General features: G+C 36.1%; 1 protein-coding gene across 1 annotated transcript; it reads left to right on the top strand.

Moving 5' to 3' along the window:
• The first annotated feature begins 12728 nt into the window (after positions 1-12728).
• Positions 12729-15116, top strand: LOC123282681 (vigilin-like). Its single transcript, XM_044764166.1, is given in 5 exon segments — positions 12729-12889; positions 13111-13247; positions 13360-14014; positions 14016-14143; positions 14146-15116. Coding segments are annotated over 5 exon segments (2052 nt in total).
• Positions 15117-27197: the final 12081 nt, after the last annotated feature.

Genomic DNA, 27197 nt, shown 5'->3' with positions numbered 1-27197 from the left:
TTTTTAGTAGATTCTTTAGGGTTTTCTAGACATAAAATCCTGTCACCTGCAAAGAGTGACAGTTTCATTTCTTCTTTTCCAATTTGGATCCGTTTTATTTCTTTTTATTGCCTGATTGCTCTGGCTAGGACTTCCAATACCATGTGAAATAAGAGTGGTGACAATGGGCATCTTTGTCTGGTTCCTGTTCTTAAAGGGATAGCTTTCAGTTTTTCTCCATTGCGAATGATATTAGCTGTGGGTTTGTCATATATGGCCACTATTATGTTGAGGTACTTTCCTTCTATACACATTTTATTGAGAGTTTTTATCATAAATGTGTGCTGTATCTTGTCAAATGCTCTCTCTGCATCTATTGAGATGATAATGTAATTTTTATTCTTCATTTTGTTAATGTGGTGTATCACATTGATAGGTTTGCGGATGTTGAACCATCCCTGCATCCCTAGAATGAAACCCACTTGATCATGATGTATGATCTTTTTAATGTATTGTTGTATTCGATTTGCTAGTATTTTGTTGAGGATTTTTGCATTGATGTTCATCAATGATACTGGCCTGTAATTTTATTTTTTTGTGTTGTGCTGGTTTCCGTATCAGGATAATGTTGGCTTCGTAGAATGAGTTAGGAAGCAACCCCTCCTCTTAAATTTTTTGGAAGAGTTTGAGAAGGATAGGTATTAAGTATTCTTTGATTGTTTTGTAGAATTCACCAAGGAAGCCATCTGGTCATGGACTTTTATTTTGGGGGAGGTTTTTGATTGCTGTTTCAATCTCCTTACTGGTGATGGGTCTATTCAAATTTTCTACTTCTTCTTGGTCCAGTTTTGGGAGGTTGTATGTTTGTAAGAATTCATCAATTTCTTCTAGATTATCCAATTTGTTGGCGTATAGCTTTTCATAGTATTCTCTTATTATCTTTTGTGTTTCTGAGGTGTCCGTTGTAATCTCTCCTCTTTCATTTCTTATTTTATTTATTTGAGCTTTCTCTCTTTTTTTCTTGGTGAGTCTAGTTAAGGGTTTGTCAATTTTGTTTATCTTTTCAAAGAATCAGCTCTTGGTTTCATTAATTTTTTTCTATTGTTTTTTAGTCTCTATTTTGTTTATTTCTGCTCTGATTGTAACTAATTCCTTCCTTTGGCTGATTTTGGGCTTTGTTTGTTCTTCCTTTTCTGGTTCCTTTAGATGTCCTTTTAGATTGTCTATCTGGGATTTTTCTTCTTTGTTGAGGTAGGCCTGAATTGCTATAAAGTCCCCTCTTAGAAGCGCTTTTGCTGTATCCCACAGATTTTGGCATGTCTTATTTTCATTTTCATTTGTTTCCAAGAATTTTTTGATTTCTTCATTTTTGTGGCTTTTCGGGTTTTCTTCCTGTTGTTGATTTCTAGTGTCATACCTTTGTGGTCAGAAAAGATGCATGGTATTATTTTGATCTTCTTAAATGTTTTGAGACTTTTTTTGTGGCCTAATATATGATCGACCCTGGAGAATGCTCCATGTAAATTTGAAAATAATTTGTATTCTGTGTTTTTTGGGTGGAATGTTCTGTATATACCTCTAAGTCCATCTGGTTTAATGTGTCCTTTAAGATCAGTGTTTCCTTGTTGATCTTCTGTTTGGATGATCTATCCATTGGTGTAAGTGGAGTGTTAAAAGTCCCCTACTATTATTATGTCGCTGCCTATTTCTCCTTTTATGTCTGCTAATAATTGCTTTATATACTTAAGTGCTGCTTTGTTGGGTGCATAAATATATACAAGTGTTATATTTTCTTGTTGGATTGTTCCCTTTATCATTATGTACTGCCTGTCTTTGTCTCCTGTTACAGTTTTTGTTTTAAAGTCTATTTTACCTGATCTTAGTGTTGCTACCACCGCTTTCTTTTCTTTGCCATTTGCGTGGGATGTCTTTTTCCATCCTTTTACTTTCAGTTTGTGAGTGTCTTTAGGTCTGAAGTGTGTCTCCTGTATGCAGAATATACATGGGTCTTGTTTTTTTTATCCAATTGACCACCCTATGGCATTTAATTGGAGCATTTAGTCCATTGATGTTTAAAGTAGATATTGATAAATGTGTATTTATTGCCATTTTGTTACTTTTTTTTCTGGGTGTTTTAGTAGTTCTTCTCTGTTCCCATCTTTTTCTCTTGCTCTCTTCCTTTGTGGTTTGATAGCTATCTTTAGTAATATGTTTGATTTCTTTTCTCTTCCTTTCTTGCTTGCTTATTATACCTTTCTGATTTGTGATTACCATGAGGATCCTATTTAATATTCCATGTATATAACAGTCTATATTGAGTTGATAGACTCTTTAGCTTGACCTCTTTCTAAAACCTCTACTCTTTCACTCACCTCCTCCCACATTTTATGGTTTTCAAATCATATATAATCTCTTGCTCAGTGTGTGTCTATCCATTACCCTCATCATTGAAATAGGTGGTTTTAGTACATTTGTCTTTTAATCTTCATATTATCTTCACAGGTAGTTGATCTGCTACCTTTACTATATTTTTACCTTTAGAAGTGATTTTACTCCCTGTTTTTTGTTGTTGTTTTTTGTTTTTTGATAATAATTTTTTCTGTATTTGTGGTCATTGCTTTCCCACTTAAATAAGTCCCTTCAGCCGTTCTTGTAGAACTGGTTTCTTGGTGATAAACTCCTTTTACTTGTCTGGGAAGTTCTTTATCTCTCCTTCCAATCTGAATGACAACCTTGATGGATAGAGTATTCTTGGCTGTAAGTTTTGTCCTTTTAGCAGTTTAAATACATCATTCCATTGTCTTCTCCCATGTAGTGTCTTGGCTGAGAAGTCTGCTGATAGCCTGATGGGCTTCCCTTTATATGTAACTTGTGGGCTTTCTCTTGCTGCTTTTAGGATTCCCTCTTTATCTTTAATTCTGGATATTTTAATTATAATATCTCTTGGTGTGGGCCTCTTTGGTGTTATCTTGTTTGGAGCTCTCTGTGCTTCCTGAACTTGGATGTCTGTTTGCTTCCTCAGATTAGGAACTTTTTCATCTATTATTTCTTCAAACAAATTTTCTGCCCTTTTGTCTCTCTCTTCTCCTTCTGGGACACCTATAATCTGAATGCTAGCACCCTTGATATTGTCCCAGAGTTCCCTTAGACTGTGCTTATTCTGTCTAATTCTTTTTTTGTTGTTGTTCTGCTTAAGTGATTTCCTCTAGGCTTTTGTCTAGCTCGCTTATCCATTCTTCTGCATCCTGTGCTCTGCTGTTAAGTCCCTCTAGTAATTTCTCATTTTCGGTATTCTTCAAATCTGATTTTTTAAATATCTTCCTGTTCTTTGCTGATGTGCTCACTGTGCTCATCCAGTCTTCTCCCCATATCTGTCAGCATCCTCATGATATTTTTTTTTGAGCTCTTTGTTGAGTAGGTCACTTATTTCTGTTTTATTTAGTCTTTTTTCTGGAGTTTTGTCCTGTTCCCTTTCTTGGAAAGTATTCCTTTGTCTCCTCATTATGCCTCTTCCTCTGTGCTTATTTCCATGTATTAGGTCAGATGGCTATGTCTCCTGATCTTGGAGAAGTGGGCTTATGTATGAGATGCCTTATGAGGCCCAGCAGTGTGCTTCCCTCTCAACATCAGTCCTGAAGTTCTAGGAGTGACCCCTTTGTGGGCTACTTGTGTCCTTCTGCTGTGGCAGTGTTGCTCCCACTGCAGGAATCCAGGGAGTCTAGTCTTTCTTTCCCTCGCCAGCTGTTTGTAAATCCGGTTTGGAGAGCCTCAGCATCATTGGCTACAAAGACTATCAGCACACTCCTATTGCAGTTTTCCTCTTAATTGGGTTGGTACCTAGTGTAGCTGGTTGGTAGGCTCAGGAGCTTACAGTTGTGATAGGCCTCAGGCTTACAAGCTTGTTGTCAGTTCTCTTAGGAGTGCAGCTGAGTGGATCTGGCCCTAGACACAGGAGCACTCAATTGTTTCAGGCTTTGGAAGGTGGGGCTGATCCTTTTTATGGCTATTTGTGAAGCACAGGTCTTCTGCCACTGATAAGCCTCACCCCTCCAGGACCACACACACCATCAACACAGTCCTGGTCCCTGCACACTTCTCAACCCCCTGGAGCATCACCTGATGCTGCACTGCAGAGGCCCCCACCTCTCCACCAATGTCCCCCACTGTTCACCTGGTCTTCACACTGCCCCTGCACCACAGAGGCTGACACCTTGCCTGCCTCTAGAGCATCAAGGCACCCAGTCAATGCACGCTCAAAAGTAGCCTGAGGGTTTGTTGTTAGGTGGGGCCAGTCCCTAGGGCAGGTTGCCTGCCCTGGCTGAACTGGATTAAATCTGTGCTCTAGTGTGTGTGGCAGACCCCTGGGCTAACAGTCCAAGGGAGGAACTTCAATGATGCCCAACCGGGTCTGTGACAGCATGCCTGGACCAGTTCAGAACAATGATCCCCACCAATGTCTCAGTCTCAGGAGATGTTCCTCCTCTCACCAAGATGCTCCCAGAATCCACAAGGTGAGACATGTTTCACCAAAGGACTGTCAGCCTTCTCTCTGGTGATTTTAGGTTGCTACAATGAATGAGTTTGCGAATGGGCCCTTTAAGACCTTAGTCTTTTGGGCTTTCAGCCAATAGCTTTTCTAGGGGTATCCTCGCTTTGGTTAATAGCCAGTGAAGCCGGACAGTAAGGCCTCGGTCTCAGGTGGGCTGAGTCTGAAAGATGCTTCTAGCAGTACTGGCCCCTGCTCTGGACAGCACTCCTTCAGGTTGGGCTACATACATTAGGGTGGCTCCCGCCCGGCTGACTGAGAAGATCTGCTGCTCCCAAAGGTGGCTTTTTCCCTCTCCAGCAGGAATTTCTGCATATTCCACCTTCATCAGTACTGTCCCTTGTTGTGAGGGTTCTTTTTATCCAGTTTTCAGTTTTGTATCCAGGGTAATTTTTCCAAAATTCATTGTAACCTGGTTGTGTTCATGGAAGGAGATGAGTTCAGACTCTGCTTACACCACCATCTTGACGAGATCTGAGTACAGACATTTTAACTGTGTTAATTCTTCCATTCCAAGAGCATGGAATATCCTTCCATTTCTTTGTGTCTTCTTGAATTTCTTTCCAAATGTTTTATAGTTTTCGGTTTACAGATCTTTCTCCTCTTTGGTTAAGGTTATTCCTAGGTATGTTATTCTTATTTTCGTGCTTTACTTTAATGGTTAAATCTTGTATACTTTTAAACTTTTACTTATTTATTTATTTTTTGTGGAAGTTCACCCCTGAGCTAACATCTACTGCCAATGCTCCTCTTGATGCTGAGGAAGACTGGCCCTGTCTAACATATGTTCCCATCTCCCTCTGCTTTATGTGGGATGCCTGCCACAGCATGGCTTGACAAGCAGTGCGTAGGGTCACACCCAGGATTCGACCTGGAGAACCCTGGGCTGCCAAAGCAGAACATGCGAAGTTAACCTCTGTGCCACCAGCTGGCCCTTTTAATGTTCAATTTTTAACTGGCAGTTGAGTGGAATGTAGCTTTAATATTCTAGTTTAGGCCAATTCTAGCACTGTGTCGATGTGGACAGGTTGTTTTTTATTAAAACTGTGATGTCTGAGAATATTTCATAATTGTGTCTATGTTGTCCTGGCAACCTTCATGTTCACAGTGTTTCAGAGCCAGCTTAGAGCGGTCTGAAAAATCATCCTTTCCAGGTAACATATGTTTTGCCTTGTCTGGAGTTTTTTGGGTTGTTACTTTCTGTGACTTTCAAACGTTCAAGCGCATTATATGTAAATACTGACGTCTTTCATTTTTTATTATTCTGGTCTGCTTTTTGTTTGACTTAATTTTTCTGTAAGCTTTTTCTTTGTTTTAGTATAATTGTAATGGTCTTTCTCAGCTATCACCCTTATATATGTTTGTCAGTCAGTTCTCATTCATTCCCAGTTATCAATTTTGTATTTCTTTAATAACCATCTGTTTTATAGCACAATGTGTGAGTGCTTTTGTTATTTTGGGGCATCGTCTTTGAATTATATTATCACTTGTATGAATCTTTGATATCTTAGCCTAGTTCAAACTGAGCACTGAGGACATGCGGCCATCTTGAGTGGTTTTGTATTATGACATCAGAAATTCAAAATTCTAGGTTGTCATGGCAACCACCTTTATGGACATCATGTTTCAGAGACAAATTAGACAAGTCTGATGATTTCCTCTTTCCAGGTAATATATTTTCTTTATCTTTCCTGGCTTTTTGAAGTTTCTAACTTGACCCTTGATATATGAAAGTTTCACTATATTATGTCTCTATATTAGCTTACTTTATTTTTATATGGTGTGCTATTTGTTTGATTTGCATCCTCATCTCTGGAATGTTTATTTATTTTAAATATAATTGTAATGTTCTAATTTTTAGCAAACTTCCTTACAGATGGTGTCAATACACATAATCAATAATCCTTCTATTGCAAGAGATAGGAGAGAGAATTTCATTTGAGCCAAACTGAGCACTATAGCCTGGGAGGGCAGCCTTCACAAAGGAATGAAGTACTCTGGAAAAGAGTGAATTTCAGCATAGGTATACAGCCCTTCCAAACAAAGAAACATGCCCCAAGTATGACAGGTGTCCATTCTTTCAAGAGTTCAAAGAGATCATTTGTTACAGTTTAGCATGTACCCAGTGGACCACCATGACCCCAGAGCTATGGAAAGTGAGACTTATCTTTAAAGGATGCTAGGGGCATAGGAAAGGAGGCCTCAATTCTTCTCTTCAAAGAGAACATTTTTTACTTTGGATTATGATTAAAGCAGATGTACAATGTAGTTTTGTTAAGCCACAAGTCATGCCTTTTGGTTCAAATAAAGTTTCAAGTTTAAATCAGCATGGCTTCCCCATATATTCGAGTATATGAAAATGTTCTCCTTTCAGTGCTTGTCACTCTATTATTGCTTCTTCCAAATTATTCATGTCTTATTTCTTTAATCGTCATGTATTTTATCTCATAATGTTTCTGAGCCTGTTTTCTTTTAAATATTTTTATTTATATCTCTCGCTTTAATATGCTAACCTAGGCCAATCCTCATACTGTAAACAAGTGGCCATCTTGTTTGGCTTTTTACAGTGATGTCATAAACTCCCTCAATATTCTAAGTCCTCTTGACAACCTTCATGCACACTATGTTTCAGAGCCATCTCATACCAGTCTGATTACTCACCCTTTCCAGGTAACACAGTTTTCCTTTTTCTGGATTTCTTGTCTGTTTTCACCTTTATCCTTGAACTTTGTAAGGTCTACTACATTCCCTCTAGACACTGGTTTCTTTGCTTTAAACTTATCCTGGGTTTTATTTGTTATATTTTGTGTATATGGCCAAATGCGTGGACTTTCCCAGTAGAAAGACCTAGAGTCCCTCCCAAGTTGAAGTTGCCCAGGCAATCTTCTGATGTGCAATGATAGTGTCCTCTCATAGCAGTCTGACAATTCAAGCTTGGCAGGTCTCATATTTTCCTTCATTCTTCATTTGGGGAAGTGTATCAGATGCATTCATAGATTGTAATATTCTAATTATTCTTTTGCTGGTACCTATTTATAATCTATCATCACAATTTCTACTTATTTATGATATCTGTGTCCACCATACCATGAAATCTATAATTATTCATGATACTAATCTTATGTATTTTTGTGTTTATAATCATATACCTATTTAATTATATATAGTGCTTCAGGTTTCATCTCCTACTTGGGTGCAGTGTTAACTTCAGTATGCTAGTATGGACTGATATCACGCCTATGAACATGTTTCCACCTTGGCTGGGTTTTATGTTAGGTCACAAAGTCCAGGAAAATTCTGTCTTTGTGGCCAACCTGGTAGTGTAGTGGTTAAGTTCACATACTAAGCTTTGGTTGCCTGGATTTCATGTATTTAGATCCTAGGCATGGACCTACACACTGCTCATCAAGCTATGTTGGGGCAGCATCCCACATGCAAAATAGGTGAAGATTGGGATGGATGTTGGCTTAAAGACAATCTTCTTCAAGCAAAAATTGAAAGATTGGTCTCAGATGTTAGCTCAGGGCCAATCTTACACACATACAAACACACACACAAATTTCTCTCTGAATTTCCCTCACATTCCTTGGATGCTCAATGACTTAAATCTTACTCAGACCCCCCTGTTAATTTCCCCCTTGCAGTTACATTTTTTTCTTTGTTGGTTTTCTCGGTATTCTTTCTCTTCTTTTTGACATTTGAAACTTCTACTGGATTGTGTTCTGATATTTGCTCGTTGATGATGGTAATCATGATGAGTATGATGATGGTGATGATGGTGTTGAATCATGATACTTTCTCTAGCAACTTCTGTGTATGCCAATTTTATTTTAATTTTCTTCATTGTTCATCTTTTATATGGTCTATTTTACCAGCAGCATTTTATAATATATTTTCTCTCTCTTTTTAGATTTTTAAGTTTTGTTTACCAGTTGAGTGGAATATATCTGAAATATAAATTGGTTGAGTTTAATATTTTATGTCACAGTGTTGCCCAAAATTTTGTGCAAATTTTTCTGACAGTCTTAAGGGGCATAGTGTTTTAGAGATAACTTAGATACATCTCATAATTCACCCCTTACAAGGGGTGTTTGTAGGTCTACACAGCAACATATTGATAATTAAATGGAAAATTCAATAGACAGACCACTGCCTTTTGATTATAAAATCACTAAAAAAACTCCATATTTATTCAACACGTTTTGAATCAATCATTAAGCCATAATTAAAAATTGACAAACGACAAGTTTTTAAAATATTTCCAAGACTTTCTGAGGGTGTTTTATGTGTATATGTGTAAGTGTGTTTTTGTATCTTCTATTTTTAGTGCCAAATCACATCATTTATAAAAACCACTTTTGGGGCTGGCCCCGTGGCTGAGTGGTTGAGTTTGCGTGCTCCGCGGCAGGCGGCCCAGTGTTTCGTTGGTTCGAATCCTGGGCGCGGACATGGCACTGCTCATCAAGCCACTCTGAGGCAGCGTCCCACATGCCACAACTAGAAGAACCCACAACGAAGAATATACAACTGTGTACTGGGGGGCTTTGGGGAGAAAAAGGAAAAAAAAAATCTTTAAAAAAAATAAAAAAAACACTTTTATATATTTACATCTCAACATACTTACAGTCAAAGCAGAATGTTAAAAAAAATACTGCTCAGTTTCAGAGTAAATAAACTCTTTATTAAGTGATTCAAATTCTTCCTAGAAATTCTATTGATGATGTAAGTTCATCTTTGCTTGAACATTTATATTGTACTGTATTTTTTTTAATTTTTATTAAGGTATCTATGAATTCTCAGTAACAGTTGGTCTATTTGCATTATTAGCAGAACAAAGAAAATCTTTTAGAACTTTTCTGACAATAATATTGCAGAGAAGAGTCCGAGTATCTAAATTTGTAGTATATCCTGAACTTTATTTAGAGGGGAGACCTTTCCTATCCTCTTAAAATCCCATATAAATAAACTACATTCCAATGTCCTCATATCTCCTAGGTTTCATTTAATAGAGAACACTGTATTTTAAATACAGATCTCTGAAAGTTTCAGGTGATGAAAGATGAAAAATTTTGCCCTCTTCTCTCTCTTTTCTCTTTCTGCAATCTTGATTATTCTAATATATGTTCTCTTGATGGAATTGCTTGAATTACATAGATTTGTTTTGCTCTTTGGTTGTTGCTGTTGCTCTGGTCTGACTGAGTTGTTTCAAAATTCCTGTTCTCTAGCTCACTTATTCTGCCTTCCATTTGCTCTACTCTGCTATGGATGATCTTTATTGCATTTTTTAATTTAATTCATTGAAGTCTTCAACTCCAGAATTTCTGTCTTTTTGTGGTTTCTATTTGTTGAATATTTTGTTCTTGTATTTTTCTCTCATTATTTGAATTGTCTTTCTGAATTTTCTTGTAGTTTATTGAGCTTCTTCAAAACAGCTATTTTAAATTCTTTATCACCTAAATTGCAAACACAAGTGCCATTGAGCTCAGTTATTGGAGCATTATTGTTATCCTTAGTGATGATATGTTTCCTTTACTTTTTATGATCCTTTTAGGTTTGCAATGCAACTTTCATATCTGAAGTAGAAGAACTCTTAAATCTTCAATGGCTTCCTTCAGATGGGGTATACTCTTTGTTGATACTGTTCTATATGGGTTTTTTCCTCTTTTGCATGGGTACACCTGATCCACTCTTCTTGCTCTCTCTTATGGCAGAATTCATTGCTTCTTACCACTCAGAAGGCTGGCTACTGGTCACCTCTCTTGTTTTCTAGAAAGTAGTGCTATAGCTAAGTTTGTGGTTTCTCCTTTGTCCACAATCCTGGTCTGTTTTTCAAATAGCACTCTGATTACTGGACTTGCTTTTGACACTGTATTTGGGAGCATGTACAACGATGTGGCCACAGAGTGGGGGCAGGTGTGGGTTTAGCATTCACAGCATTGAGGGTGCCTGCAGACTTGTTGGGGATCTCCTTTGGTGAGCTACACCTAAAAGCTCCTGAGTGGACTTCCTGTTGAACTTTTGAACACAGTCAGCAGGAACCATGTTCTTTTAATGCCATTTGATATTATCTGCCTCTTCCTGGATATCCTCTTTTCTCCCAATTATTCTGAGACCTGCTGGAGAGAAATAGGTTTCACTAGCAGCATTCCACTCTACTGCAGTAGCCAGGCACTGACTCACTGCTCTCATTTTTCTCACAGAGAGCTCACCACCATCAGATATTTCATTCCTGCACAATGTTGCCTTGTTGGGGGAGGAGTGCAGCACTAGGAAAGTTCCTCTTACCATCTCCACTGTGACAAAACACATATTTTTTTTTCTCCACTGCGGTGTTGGAATCTCCTACTTGGAAAGCATGAACATCTGGAAATTCTCTTTCGTTCATGGTTATCTGCCCAAGTCAGCACTCTCCAGGTTTTTTCCTGACTGTGGCAAGGGGGGTTGGTGGAGGTTTGTGACTCTGCTAGTTCCACAGCCCATACTGAGGTCTGTCCACCTCTTACCAGATGCACAGACAGGCGAGACTCCTCCTGAGTGTTTTGGTGTATTGTGCTGGATCTCAAAACTCCAAAAATGGTGCTCTTGTTCATAGGTAGATATCCAATTTATTGTTAAAAAAGGGAGACAAAAAAGAGGACTGTCTTATGCCACCATGATGCTGACATCACCTGTTATTTGGATGCTTTGTGGAGAATAGGCCACAAGTGGACAAAACTAGGAGTGGTATAGCATTTTAATGCTTGTCACAGTACTGACATGCTGACTTAGACTAGGAATATAGGTTTAAAATTATGAGAAAAGGTCAGACTTAGATTAACAAGAATGTTATTACTGTGCATGTGTAATGTGAGAGAAAATTAGAAGTCAAAGATGACACCACATACTTGGCCTGAGCAAAAGGAGGAAAGTCAGGTACCATTTTCCAAGTTTCAGAATATTCCAAAAGTAGAAAAACAGAATAAAATCAAGAGTTCCCTTGATGTATTAAGTTTGAAAGGACTATTAGATATTCCAGTGGTGATATGGAGAAGGCTTGTGCCTATAAACATTGTAAGTCATGGTTGGGGTATTATATTTGAGAAGCATCAGCCTACCAAAGATATTCAATGATTTGAATCTAAATTACATCACATATGGAAAAATATAGACAAAGAAATGAGTCCAAAAGAGCACCCTATAACATTTCAATATGGAGAATCCCACTGGAGATTTTGGAGCCAGGAATGAGATGGAGTCAGAATAGTTATTAAGATAAAAGTAAATATATCTGAAACATTATCCATCAATAAAAAGGAATATATTACTGATACAATCAGTAACGTTTGTGCACCTCAAAAACATAATGTTAGGGCAAAGAATCAAGGTGAAGCAGGTCCCACGTACTATATAAGAGCATTTTTATAAAATGTCTAGAAAAGGCAAGAATATAGAGAAAAATGAATGAATTAGTGTTTGCCTGGATGTTTGTGTGGAAACAGTGTTATGTGCAAATGAGCATGAAGCATCTTGTTGGGGGGATGGAAATGTTCTAAAAGTGGGTTGATGTAAGGGTTCCACCACACTGTAAATGAACTAAAAATCATTAAATTATATGCATAAGTGGGTGAATTTTACAGTATATAAATTATTCTTCTATAAAGCTGTTAAGAAAAATAGGGAACCATGGAAAATGTGTTATCATTAAAGATTAGAGAATTATCTTTTTCCAAAAGTAGTATGAAGTTAATAGCATTAAGTGTCAAAAAATGATGACATTCACTTAGACAAAATGAGGGTTGTTGATGACTCTGATAAGACTAATCCAAGGATATCCTCCTGTCCTTTAGAAAAATGGTGGATGTTTCTTCTAAATCTCTATAAATTAAGACTTATCTCAGTACTTTCATCAGAGTAAAATAGATAAGACTTGGGCATTTTTGCCAAATTGTGTAAATACTAGGATTTTATTTTTTATTGACTTGAGTTTAGGGATGAACTTGGAAGGAATTACATCTTTAAAATGTTTATTTTTCACATACAGTAATATGAAAAAAGGCAGCTACAAGTAGACTTTTCTGGCTTCTGACCATTTAGCTGCAACATATCTAAATTGTATGTATTTGAAAATCAACAATGAGTTCCAAAAAAAATTTAACTGAGCACCAAAGTAGGTCCATTCAAAAAGGCAATTATGTTACTGCTTTAAATTCAGAAGAGCGCTGCAATGTACAAAGATAAATTCAGTCAACTCCTAGAGGAAACAAATTGGTTGGAAAATGCTCAGGAACCTGCTGAATTCTTCAGAATTAATAGCCAGCCTATCACAACCTCAGTCACCACTCAAGTCTTTCAAGTGCCTCTGGAGGAGAAACAGTATGTCACCAGGTTGGTGAAGATAGACAAGGAAAACTTTACCTAGATATCATGCAAAAGACTAATGCCAACTTAGAGTTAATTTTTATCAAAGACCAGGGCCTCTGCATTATAGCCTCTGGTGAACCAGACACTGTCATGAAAGCTCAGAAGGAGATTTTTGCATGGTTTCAGGATAGAGTTTTAACTACAATCTCCGTTCCAAAAGAACATCCTTGCTTTGTTATAGGCAGGACTGGAGGAGAAATACAAGACTTGGAAGAAAAAGATGCAACCAACATACAGAACTTAGGCCCAGATAATCACAACAACTGGATTAAGACTGTTGGCACCAAAGAGGTCATGAAGAAGGATTTACATGAAGTCTTAGGTATGTATACTGATCAAGTCAAGTGTGCTGTAGAGAAGTTAGATGTGCAAAAAAGCATTTTTTCCTTCCACTCCTGGACCATCCAATAAAACTTTTGACAAAATTATACCAGAAACAGAGTCACACATCCATTTTCTGCCACCTAGTGTCAATCAGACACAAGTGGGCTTTACTGAAAAAAAGCAACAGCTTAGTCAGGCTCAGGCTTGTGTAAAGGAGACTTTTGAGAGTATTAAAAAGAAAACTACACTCATAGATGTGGAGATGAAATTTCATCACAAGGGTACCATAGATCCCAAGAGAAATTCTGTCCAGGTGAACTTGGAAAGCACTGGAATTTCAATAGAGATCTTACCCTTAGAGAGCATGTCAGATTCTGTGACAGAGCAAGGTGAGCCTGGAAGCTTAAGGAAGGCATTTGCCAAAGCTAGTTTGAAAACCAAGGTTTACACTGTTTCCTCTATCTTTGTACCTTCCTGGCTTTACAGATTTATCATTGGTAAGAAAGGTTGTAATATATCCAAAATCACCCAGAGCGTGCCACAAGTTCACATCGAATTTATTGAAGGAGATAAAATAACAATAAAAGGACAAAAAGAAGATTTAAATTATGTACAAGAACAAATTGAGGTCATAGGCAAAGATACAATTAACAGGATGGATTATGCAGAAATCAATGTTGACTAAAAGTTTCAGAAACATTTGATAGGGAAGAATGGTGCTATCGTAAAGCAAATTAAAGAGAGGAATAAAGTTTCTGTGCTAATCTTATAAAAATGAAAAGAATAACTTGATTAGAATTGAGGGGGAATCTGAGGGTGTCCAACAAGCCAAGAGAGAACTTCTAGAACTTGCTGGTCATTTAGAAAACGAGCACAGCAACGACTTAATAATTCAGCAAGGATTCACTCCACAATCATTGGGTGGAAAGGTGAACGGATCCATGACATCCAGAAGAAATTCCCTGAGGTGATGATTCATTTTCCTGACCTAGCACAAAAAAGTGACACAGTCCAACTTAGAGGGCCAAAACATGAAATAGAAAAATGCACACAATATTTGGAGAATGTGGTGACAGGCATTGTAGAGAGTAGCTATTCCGTAACTATTCCCAACTTTAAAAAGCCTCACAGAAATGTCAATGGAAGAGGAGGTGCAAACATAAAAAAAATCTGTGCAGCAAGCAACACCAAAAGTAATCCTCCATCGGCAAGTGGCTACTCAGAAGATATTGTCATCAGTGGAAAACCTGCAAACTGTGAAGTAGCTTCTAACTGGATTCTTCCAACTCAGAAACATATAACCAATAGTCCAGAGGTAGAAATTTCTATTCCTTCCAATCTACACAAGTCTCTTACCAATTCTAAAGACTGTTTGATTGGTACAATCATGCAAGAATGTGGAAGGATCCACATCCACTTTCCAAAAATGGACTCAGGCCTTCGAAGAGTCATTATTAGGGGCCCTGCCCAAAGTGTTGAAAAGGCCAAGACAACACTGCTACAACTAGCAGAAGAAGAGCAAACCAAGAGTCATACTGTAATTCTCCACGTCAAACCACAGTATCACAAATTCCTCATGAATAAAAATGGTGGCAATGTTTCCAAAGTCTGTAATGAGACTGGAGCGCACATCATTTTCCCTATCCCTGAGGACAAGGATCAAGAATTGTTAACTATTAAAGGAACAGAGAAGGCTGTCAAAGATGCACAAAAGGGACTAGTGGCACTAATTACAAATCTAGATAACATTGTAGAGGAGGACATACTGATAAATCCTGTTTACCACCACCATTTTTTCAAGAGAAGAGGCCCGATTTTTCAGCAGATGACTGATGAGTGTGGTGGTGTTAGTATTAACTATTCATAGTCAGGAAAACAGAGAAACAAAGTCACAATCAAAGGAGCAAAGCCTTTTGTGGAAGCAGCCAAGAAGCATATTCATGAGATTTCTGAGGACTTGGATAGTCAAGTCACAACAGAATCTGTTATTCCCCAGAAGTTCCATCATTTTATCATGGTACAAATGTGTTCTCTAATCCAACAAATTATTACAGATTATTATGTCCAAATCTAATTCCCAGATAAAGAGAAGAACTCAGTTACTAATATAAATCCAACTGTTCAGCAAAATGCAGAAGAAGTTAGGGAAAAGAGCACTACAGAAGCTGCTTCTATTTCCCCAAGGAAATGTGACATCATACTTATTTCTGGCCAAAAGGAAGAGTGTGCAGCAGCCATGGAAGCCCTTGAAGCTTTAATTCCTGTCACTGCTGCACTAGAGATGCCCTTTGACCCTCACCATTAAATCATTGGTCAGACAGGAAGAGAGATATGAAAGAAAATGGATGAGTTAGAAGTTAATATACATATATCAGCACCCGGATTGGTATCTGATATCCTTTTTATCACTGGCCTTGCTGCCAATGTAGAATAAACCAAGCCCAGCTTATGAGTAGGAGTCAAGGCTTTACAAAATGAAATAGATCTAGCATTAACAAATTTTAAACTCAAGTTCACAGTAGACCCCAAACATCACCCTAAGGTCATTGGTCAAAAAGGACTAGTTCTTACTCCTATTTGCTCAAAGCATGATGCTGCTATTCATTTTCCAAGTAAAGGAGCAATGAGATACAAGACCCAATCACCATCACTGGATATGAAAATAACGCCACCGCTGCCCGGATACAATAATGAAACTGGTGCATAAATTTGAAAAAACTGTTACTAAGCAAATCCCACTAAACCACCGTGGTGATGGACACATTACTGGATTCCATGAAAAGACAATTCATAAAATCATGAATCAGTTCCCAGTAGACATGTGTTTCCCTTCACATTTCTTACACTGTTGTCTCCAATACATTCCTCTTTAAATTCCCCAGAATATGTTATTATAAAGATAAGGTGCTCAGTTATGTATGTGTGCAGTAGTTACTAAAGTAGTATCTAATTTCCACTCAGAACATATTTCTAATATTTCTTGTATGGAACAGAGTTTCCATCGTTTTAAATGTAGCTCATTAAAATATTAAACAAATACCACATACTTCCTAAATTTCATGGTCTTCTTAGCATTCCATTATTCACTTATCTTTCATTATGAGAAGTCAACAATATGGCAAGGAGTTTACATCTGTGTCCTCCTCCCAAGGCGTAAATTTTGACTTTGCAAAAAGTAAAACCAAATGTGCTATTTTTACTCTTTTTTCATGTGTTGTTATTTGCATTACTTCCAATCTTCTCGTTTGTAGAGTGACACCAATTTCTTTGACAACAGTCAAAATGTTCATCTAACATGGCTTACAGAATAGTGATAAAAATAGACTTTGGACAGCATCATTAGGTGCTGAGTGTTGTTTTGGAGTAATTGCATACCAAAAGTAACATGGCAGTGATGTTAGAGGAGATAAAAAAAGACCATGGAATGTAAAGAATATCAAATTACCTAGAATTGCTTTGGTTTTTCAGACTATGTTTCTAACTGCCAATTTGGGTATTGAGACTCCCATAATTTTTTTCTTCCTAGACATAGCCTTCAGAAGACTACTTTAGGAAAGAAATGTCAAACCCAAAACAGACTGTGTTTTCATCTTCTTTCCAGTAATCTCCCAGGTTGGGTAAAATCTTAAGGTGATGGTGACAAGTGTTATTTTAGTAGATGATGTGGGTCACCAATAAGATCAACCCTGCAAAATTAAGCACTCACTACTCACTCTGATGCTGATGTAAACAGCCAGTGTCTGGCATCTACATTTACCCACCCCCAGCATTTTCCTCATCTGAAGTTAACCACCTCGACCAAGGTCATGTGTCCTTCCCAGGGGCAGCCTCTACCCAATGACTAGTCAACCCAGCTTCCTTTCCAACTTTCAAGACAATTCTCCATGATCATCTCAAATCTAGAGCTCACCATGAAGTCAGGTGAGTTCTTTGCTCTGAATGCATCAGAACTAAACTCCATCTACCCAATTATGTTGTGTTCATTTCACAATAGGTGTTCATCTCAAGATTATTCTCCAGTAAACTTTGAGCATACAAATGCTTTCTCTCTGGGTCTGATGCAGCAATAGTTAGATGAATTTATCTTAGAAACATCTTGTATGGGATGTGAGGGGTAGCAAAAGAGGGAATATGGAGACAGATGTTTAGTATCAATGATTTTGACCAGATCTTAAGGAGTGGCTCACTTTCTTTTAAATCATCTCAGGTTTCCCTCTACCTGCACAATGCCTTTCCAAAACACACAAACAAAAGCCTAATGTAATCTAGCATTTAATATCTCTTAATTTTGTTTTGTTTTTATTATAGCATTTAGAATTAGAGGATTTACAAGATAATATGCAAATTCTCATACCATCACCTACTTCATCATGCCAGGTTGCACTTCCTGCAGAAGTGGGGCTGGATAGCGGTTTGGGGAGGAAGGATGCTTGGGTGAAGGTAGTGCACACACACTTCTGAGTTCAAATATATGCATTCAACATAACTAAGCATTACCGACGTTTCTTCACTTCCACAAGAAGTATATGAGTTTCCGATGGTCCACACCTTTACCAGCAACTTGACCTGCAGGGAATTATTTTAGCATAATATTGATTTTATGCCACTGAGTCAATGTCTTTCATGATTATAGGCATGTTACCTAGCTTATTGTCCTAACCCATTAAGCTTAATTATTATGCTTCAGGTGAATCTGAGATATGATCATCTGTGCTTGAGAAATGTTGCTAGCAGCATAGTAGTTATTTCTGTTTGACCCTCATGAGCCCTATCCTCAGTATTAACCATTGCTCACTAGAAACGCTGGATTACAATTGAGAGTTCATCATTATTGGACAATATTTAGACCAATGCATTAATTAAATTTACTCCAAGGCTACAAAAATAATTCCCTATTCTGTATTTCATTTTGAATTATGTTTAGCTATGTTATTCAACAAAACCATCAGAGTCTCTGCAATGAGATTAAATGGAACATTAAGATGTTTCAGGAGTAGATTGTATAAAGACAATAACAATAAGAACAAAATCAACATTATAGGGATAAACACAAATTCAAAAAAATCTTCTCCCATTATAAAATTTACAAAGAAAAATAAAACCTGAAAGATTCAATAAACATGAAACTTAAATTCGGAAGTTTCTTTCTCTTTTTCTATGCTCTGAAATAAGTTAGGTGGAATCAGATTGTTTACTCTCTAGGCATTCATAGAATGCACTCTCTGAATCCATCAAGGTCATGTACATTCTTTTGGGGAAGTTCTGTGTTTTCTCTCTCATGCTCATTTGGTCTATTGATATGGGTTTTTTCCTAACATTATTTTTCTAATTATTTCCAAATTTATTTATATTTTCAAATTATTTTTGAGGTTGTTTATTATGATTCATTTAATTTTTCAAAATTCCCACTCTTCTGATGATTGTCATCATTTATAATTTTGTGTATTTGCACTTTCTTTCACTTTAGTTATAGAAATCAATTGTGTCAAGCCACTGAGATTTTGGCTTAAATTCAATTAAATCTGATTAAACTATTTCACAGCAAAGAAAAAGAGGGAAATCTTCAAAATTCTCTATAGAAGTAGTATGATATTAAAGCAGAATACCACCCGAAATTGCATGAAAAATCTGGAGACCAGTCTTATTTATGAACATTGATGCTATATTTAAAATAAAATACTCGCAAATTCCAACAGTATTAAATTTTCTTGACCAAATAAGGTATTTATTCAAAGAATATTTGTGTTTGAAAATTAGGAAAACCATTGACATAATTTATCATATTGATAGAGATAAGTGATAAAGAGAAATATCATGTAATATCTATAGATTAAAGTAAGTCATTTTACAATTTAAACACCTATTCTTATTTGATAAATACATTCACTGAATAGTAACTGGTGGTTCATTTCCTAGCATTGCACATGCACACTTGTACTGACATACTATACAAAGGATGATTGTACCACCAGAGGTATTCCTGCTAAAATTGGGACTAAAAAAGTAACCACTATCTACAATAACCTTTAAGATTGTGTTGTATTGCAGCTTTAGCCAAAGTAAATACAAATGTGAAAGCAATTTGTAGCTAAGAACTGGAAAGAGAGATAGTAAAGCATCTGTCTTGGCAGGTGATATGAATGCATATATGAAAACACCAAATAGTCAATGGAAAAGCTATGATACACAACACAATAATTTTACAGGTGAGCAGAATATAAAATCAAAATACAAATGTCAATGGCTTTTTATTAGAAGCCATATAAAGTAGTCAATGTATTGGATAGTAAACCTCATTGGTAATAAATAAATACTGGCAAGTAAAATACTTAGGAATAAACTTAACAAGAAATGCTCAAAACTTATACACTTAAGGTTAGAAAAGACTTGAAAAATATCAAAGGCGATTTGAAAAAAGAGGAAGAAACTATACATTATACGTTTAATGCAATCTTAATAAAAACACTATAATTTCTTTTTTTCTGTGTCTTGACAAGTTGATTATAAATTTTGAAAGTAAAGACATGATTAGCTAAGAAAACCCTGCTAAAGGAAAATATTCAGGAAGCCACAGACCTACAAGATATAAACACTAATTAGAAAGCCTCAATTATTAAAATATTGTGGTGTTTTTACCATATAAATTGATAAGCCAAGGCAAAAGAATATACAACCTCGAAGCAGAATCAATAGGACATAGGAATTGAGAATATGAAAAAGAATAAAGAGTGTCTTAAATAGTGAGGGCTTATGTATTGGTTTGCTAGGGCTACTGTAAAAGAGTACCACAAACTTGGTGGCCTAAAATAAAAGAAATTTATCTCTCACAGTTTCAGAGCTTGAAGACTGAAATCAATGTGTTGAGAAGCCTATATTCCCTCAAAAGGCTCTAGGAGGCTAGCTATTCCTTGCTTTGTCCAGCTTTTGGTGATGGTTGACAATCCTTCTTATTTCGTGGCTTTTAGACCCATCAATCCGATCTCTGTCTCCATCTTCACATCCCCTTTGCCCTGTATGTGTCTGTCTCGCATTTCCTTTATTCTTATAAAGACACAGGTCATTCAATTTAGGGCACACTCAGGCAATTGAGGATTATTCTTGAGATCCTCCATTATATCTGCAAAGACTTTTCTCCAAAATAAGATCTTATTCACAAATTCCAGGGGTGAGGACAACAGCATATCTTATTGGGGGAGGGAGTTACCATTCAACCCATTATAGCGTGGATGTGTGAAAAGTCATATGGAAAAAGATAAAACAATCTTTTCCTTATTCCAAATGATTGTAGAAACTTTAAGTAGAACATAGAATCAAATAGGAAAGTTCTAGAAGAAAGCATGAGTGAAATCCTATATTGTTTTCCAAGATTAATAGTTAATAATGCCCATGTCTATAACAGATGCTCAGTAAGACCTAATTGACAGAAAGTAGAAGGAGAAAATCTTGGTTCTAGCTTTTCCATGATTAAGTGTGATAATAACTTTGCTATTATAAAACCACGACACTGTGAGGAAAAAAATTTACCTTAGCAAATTGTGTACTCCCTCTGAAATTGTTATTGAGGCATTATTTTGCTTCTGGTTCAGTTCATCCACTTGCAGTGGTGGTAGCCCAAGGCTAATTTGAGCAACTTTCCTCATACAAACTTTCTTCTTGCCTTTGAGCCCAACATCTCTGGCCCCTCACACCATAGGATTATAGTCTGAGTTTAGTGATATAGCCTTCACTCTCTCCTCTGAGCGGGTATATTTAGTTCTATGACTTTTTCCATTGTCACATGTTGAGGCAAAGCTTAGAGGAGTTAAATCTCCAGAAAGAATTCATTCTATTTCCAACTTGTTTTATCTGGAGAATCACAGCTAACCATTTCCTGAACCGGTGATGATGCTGATACTCCTGCATCCTGAGTCCCAAAGGACTTTAAGAAAACCAATAATTCTGCTCTTCCTTTATTTTTGAACATGTTTCATCAAGGACCAAGCGAGAACTGCAAGCATAACTTGTGAGATAACTTTGAAGTTCACATTGTAAGTCATTGATTACTTTCCACTCAAGAGATAGTGGACAAGCAAAATTAATTCAAAATTTGTCCTTTTGCTTCCCTTCCTGGTCCTTGAGATAACTCACAGGATAGCACTGCCAAACCAATCTCTCTTGAATAGGGCAAGTCTATGCACTATGAAGCTTTACTAGTAGTTTCAAGGATACAAGCAATCAACAAGCCCAACCAAACAAAAAGAAGTCTGGGACATTGAGATAAATTCAGGAGACACTTCTTTCCAATAATAGACATGTGTTCTTAGGCCTAAGTTCAAATATAAGTGCTGCAAGTATGGCTTACAGTGACCTCACACAGCCCAGAGCATTTTAGGTTATAAATCATCTGCATTTTATACTCAGGTAGTTAGATAGTTTACATATCATCTTCCAAGAATCAATTCCTCAGGAGTCTTTAAATTCTGGGATTGTTTACCACTAGCTATGTGAAATCAAGGACATCCTGTTGATATCATTTTATTGATAAGGACACCCCTCCTACTGCTATCATCAGTCTATTGACCTGTATGATTACAAGTAAGAGAGTTCTAATAACTTGTATTCTTGCTTCTTGGACCTTTCTTTGATACTGGATAAAAATGGATCATAGGTCTTTTTTAAGATCGTCTTGCAACTTTAAATTAAGAATGATTAGGGAGTATAACTAAAGCTGCCTATCTGGAACTGAGTACTCACGGTGTAATGCTGGAATATCACTAGTGCTGAGTAATATAGAGAAATTGACTACTTTGAACTTAAAGATATCAATATTATTCTGTCCACTAATGAGCAGAAAAATAAATTATCACTTCATAGCTTTTGTCCATTTTCTTCTATAGAGTTGTATCTTCTTTTGCCCACTCAGAAGAACAACAACAACAGCAACAACAACAAACCTTGGAAGGAATAGAATCTGATTTCCATAAGTGTCACATTATGTTACTTCAAATGTCCAGTTTTCAACAAAATCATGACACATGCAAAGAAACAGGAAAGTAAGACCTATACAAAGAAAATAAAATAGTCAATATAAAGTGACTCTGAGGAAGTGCAGACGTTTGCCTTACTAGACAAAGAGTTTAAATCAGCAACTATAATTATATATTATATTTTATAATCATTATCACTCAGCAACTAAAAAACAAAGAACCAATGGAGACCAGATGTGAATAATTAAAGGAAAGTATGACAACAATGTCTCATCAAATGAACGTTATCAATAGAGATATAAATTATAACAAAATAACTTGATAGAAATTCTGGAGTTGCGAAGAAGACTAAGTCTAAATAAAAAACAGAATGAAAGAATGAGGAAAGATAGTCTCAGAGACACATGGGACACCATCAATATAATGACATATGAAAAAGAGGAGTTCCAGAAGGAGATGAAAGAGAAAAAGTTGTAGAAGAAATGTTTGAAGAAATTATGGTCAAAAACATAACAGTTTGATGAAAAACTGTAATGTGTAGTTGCAAGAAGTTCAACAAATTTTAAAAGCATAAACTCAAAGAGATCCACACCTACATACATCATAGTCAAACTGTCAAAGTAAAGATCTAAGAGAAATCTTGAATGTAACAAGAAAAAAGCAACTTATCACGTGTAAGAGATCACTGATAAGATTAAGAACATTGCTCACCAAAAATCAATGAGGACAGAAGGCAGTACAATGATATAATCAAAGTGCTGGACAAAAGAAATCTATCAACAAAGAAATGTATATCAAGAAAAACTATTCCAAATCTGAGAAGAAATTAAGACATTTCTCTGTGAATAAAAATAGAACATGCAGCTAGGAAGCCTAACCCACAAGTAATATTAAAAGGAGCCCTTTCATATGAAATGTACACTAGAGATTAATAAAAATCCACATAAAGAAATAAAGTGCACCAGTAAGATTAACTACATAGGGAATAATAAAATACAGTAAAAATTTAATTTTGTCTCTAACTCCTTTGCTTCTTCCATAACATTGAAAAGACAGCTAAATAAAAGATTAATCACAACTTTTTTTAAAGGTCTTATAGACAAAGATAACATTTTGGAAAAAACAATGTTACAGTGGATAGGGATGGAAAAGAGCTATATCAGATCCAAATTTTTGTATAATATTAAAATTAGTTTGGTATGAATCTTAACTATCGTGTATTAACTTACGATAATCTTTGCAGTCCTTGGAGGCAAGAACAAAGAAAATATTTTAAAAAATACATGGAGAAAATGGAATTAATATTGCATTCTACAAAATATCCATTAAACAGAAAAGCAGGCAATAATGGAGGAATAGAGAAACAAAATAGACATAAGATAAACACAAATAGCAATTTTGCAGATTTAAATCCTACCTTAATAAAAACGATATTAAATGCCAAGAGACTCAACATTTCAATCAAAAGGGAGATGCTAGTGAAATGGATACAAGTAAACATTATCTAACAATATGTTGTTTCAGAGAGAGACACACTTTAGATTCAAAGACATACCCAGTGTGAAAGTAAAGCATAGAAAAAGATATACCACAAAAATGACTTCAAGAAATTTAGAGTGGTTATAATATCAGAAAAAAACACTTTAAGAAAAAAAATTGTTACTGGAGACAAAGAAGGACATTTTATAGAAAAGAGCCCATATATGAGGAAACCATATGACTTCTCGACTCATAAGCACCTAACAATAGAGTCCCTAAATACATGAAGCAGTAAACGATAGTCTTGAAGAGAGAAACAGACAATTCAACAATAAGTATGGAAAATTCTATGCCAAACTTCGAATGATGGATTAAAAATCTAGGCAGAGGATCCACAACAGAATAGAAGATATGAAGAAAACTCTAAACCAACTGGACTGAACAGACCTCTATGAAGACCTCCACTGAGCAGCATCAGAATACACATTCCTGTCAAGTGCACATGGAATATTCTCCAGGAAAATGCTTTGAGATTAATGAAAATAAAAGCACAACATACCACAACTCAGAGAATGCAGCTAAAGCAGCACTTAGAGGGAAATTTATAGCTATAATGTCTATACTAAAAGATCTCAAACAAATCCTTTAAATTTCCACTATAAGAAACAAGAAAAAAAGTGGAAACTGAACTCAGGGTAGCAGATAGCAGAATGAAGGCCATAATAATGACCGGAGTGGAAAGTACCAAAATAGAGAATAGAAAAGCAATAGAAAAAAGTGAAAGGAATTCACTCATACATAGTCAACTGATATTAGATAAGAGTGCCAAGATAATTCATTGGGGAATGAATAGTGTTTGCAAGAAATGGTGCTGGGAAAACTTAATATCCACATACAAAGGAATGCAGTTAGAATTCTACCTCACAGCCTACACCAGAGTTCAATCAAAAAAGAATCAAAGACTTAATGAGGACATCAAAAACTACAAAATTATTGTAAAACGTGTTAATCTTGGGAACCTTTGAATAGGTCACAGTTAGTTATGTATGATACAAAAAGCATAAGAAATAAACAAAAATAGATAAACCTGACACATAAAAATTAAATATTTTGTGTTTTAAAGTGTACCAACAAGAAAGTAAATTGGTTGATGCCAGCCCGGTGGCACAGCATTTAATTTTGGACATTCCACTTCAGTGGCCCAGGGTTGGCTGGTTTGGATCCCAGGGGCATATATAACCACTGCTTGTGAAGGCATGCTGTGGTAGGCGTCCCATATATAAAGTAGAGGAAGATGGGCATGGATGTTAGCTCAGGGCCAGTCCTCCTTCAGAAAAAAAGAGGAGGATTGGTGGCAGATGTTAGCTCAGGGCAAATCTTCCTCAAAATAAAATCAAAATTTTAAAAAAAGAAAGCAAATATGTCAACAAAAAATGAATAATAAACAAGTGGGATTACATTAAACTGAAAAGCTTTTGCACAACAAAGGAGACCATAAAAAATGAAAATAATTTTATTTTCTTTTGCTTGCTACTGAATGGAGGACAATATTTTCAAATCATGTATCTGATAAGGAACTGATATCCAAAATATATAAAGAACTCCTACAACTCAGTAGCAAAAACATAAACAATCTGATTAAAAACTACCAAGAAGATCTGAATACATATTTTTCCAAATAACACATACAGATGGCCAACAGGTACATGAAAAGATACTCAACACCGCTAATCATTAGGGAAATTCAAATCAAAACCACATGAGATATCATCTCACACTTTCTAGAAAGGCTATTATCAAAATCATGAGTAATATCAAGTGTTGGTGAGGATGCGGAGAAAAGAACACTTACTCACTGTTGGTGGGAATGTAAATTGGTGCAGCCATTCTGGAAAATGGTATGGAGTTTCCTCAAAAAATTAAAAAAAATAAAACTGCCATGTGATCTAGCAATTCCACTTCTGGATATTTATCTGAAGAAAACAGAAACACTAACTCAAAATATATATGCACCCCATGTTCATTGCAGCATTGTTTACAATAGTTAAGATATGGAAACAACCTAAGTGTCCATCGATGGATGAGTGGATAGAGAAATTATGGAATATATATATACACTTGAATAGTATTCGGCCATAAAAAAGAATGCAATCTTGACATTTGTGGCAACACGGATGAACTTGAAGGGCATCATGTAAGAGACGTAATTTAGACAAAGACAGACAAATGATGTATGACCTCTTTTATAAGTTGAATCTAAATAAACAAAAACAGAAAATTGAAGCTCACAGATGCATAGGACTGATTGGTGGCTGCCAGAGGCAGGGGGCTGGGAGGTAGGAGAAATGGATAGTGGGGGTCAAAAGGTACAAGCTTCCAGTTACAAAATAAACAAGTAATGGCGGCATAATGTACAACATGGTGACTATAGTTAATAATACTGAATTGCACATTTGAAAGCTGGTTAGAGAGTAAATCTGAAAATTTCTTATCAAAAGAAAAAAATCTATTTAAGTGATGATGTTGACTTGACTTATGGTAGTGATCACTTTGCAACATATACAAATATTGAATTATTATGTTGTATGCCTAAAACTACTGTAATGTTATATGTCAATTATACCTCAATAATAAAAAAGTGAATTGGGAGAAAATATTTGCAAATGAGCTACGTGGTGAGGGGTTGTATCTAGAATATATGAAGAACTCTTACAACCAAACATCACACAAGACAAATAACTCTATTATATTCTGTGAAAATTATTTGCATAGACATTTCACCCAAGATGATATGAAAATGGTCAATAAGCATATGAAAATGTGCTTAGCATCAGTAGTCATCAGAGAAATGCAAATAAATAACATAAAAGACATCATTTCACACACAGTAGAATAGCTATAATAAAAAAGGCAATAACAAGTGTTGACAAGGATTTGGCGAGGTTGGAATCATTATACCTTGCAAGTGGGAATAGAAAATGATGTACTCACCTTGATAAACAGTTCAGCAATTCTGCCAAAAGTTAAACAGAGACCCAGCAATTTCATTCTTACACATGTACTCAGGAGAATTGAACACAAATGTTCACGTAACATCTTGTACCTGCATGTTCAGGAGAGCATTATTCAGAACAGCCAAAAACCACAAACAACCCAAATGTACTTAAGTTGACCCATGGATAATCAAAATTGTGCTATATCCACACAATGGAATATTTGACAATGAAAAGGAAAGATATACTGATATATCTTACAGGATGGATGAACATCGAAAACATTAGGCTAATTGAAAAAATTCAAACACAAAAGACCACATATTGCATGATTGCATTTATAATGAGATGCAAAGAATCACAAATCTATAGAGATAAAAAAGTAGATTTTTGGTTGGCTAAGGTTAGGATTAGAGGGGAATAGGAACTGACAGCTAATGGGCTTGTTTTTGGGAGTGACGAAATGATCTGGCACTAGATAGTGGTGATTTTTGCACCACTTTATGAATA

Source organism: Equus asinus, chromosome X (genome assembly GCF_041296235.1).
Source record: "Equus asinus isolate D_3611 breed Donkey chromosome X, EquAss-T2T_v2, whole genome shotgun sequence".
NCBI lineage: Eukaryota > Metazoa > Chordata > Mammalia > Perissodactyla > Equidae > Equus > Equus asinus.
Note: the sequence above shows the minus strand (reverse complement) of the source record. Positions and strands in the feature narration are given on the sequence as shown.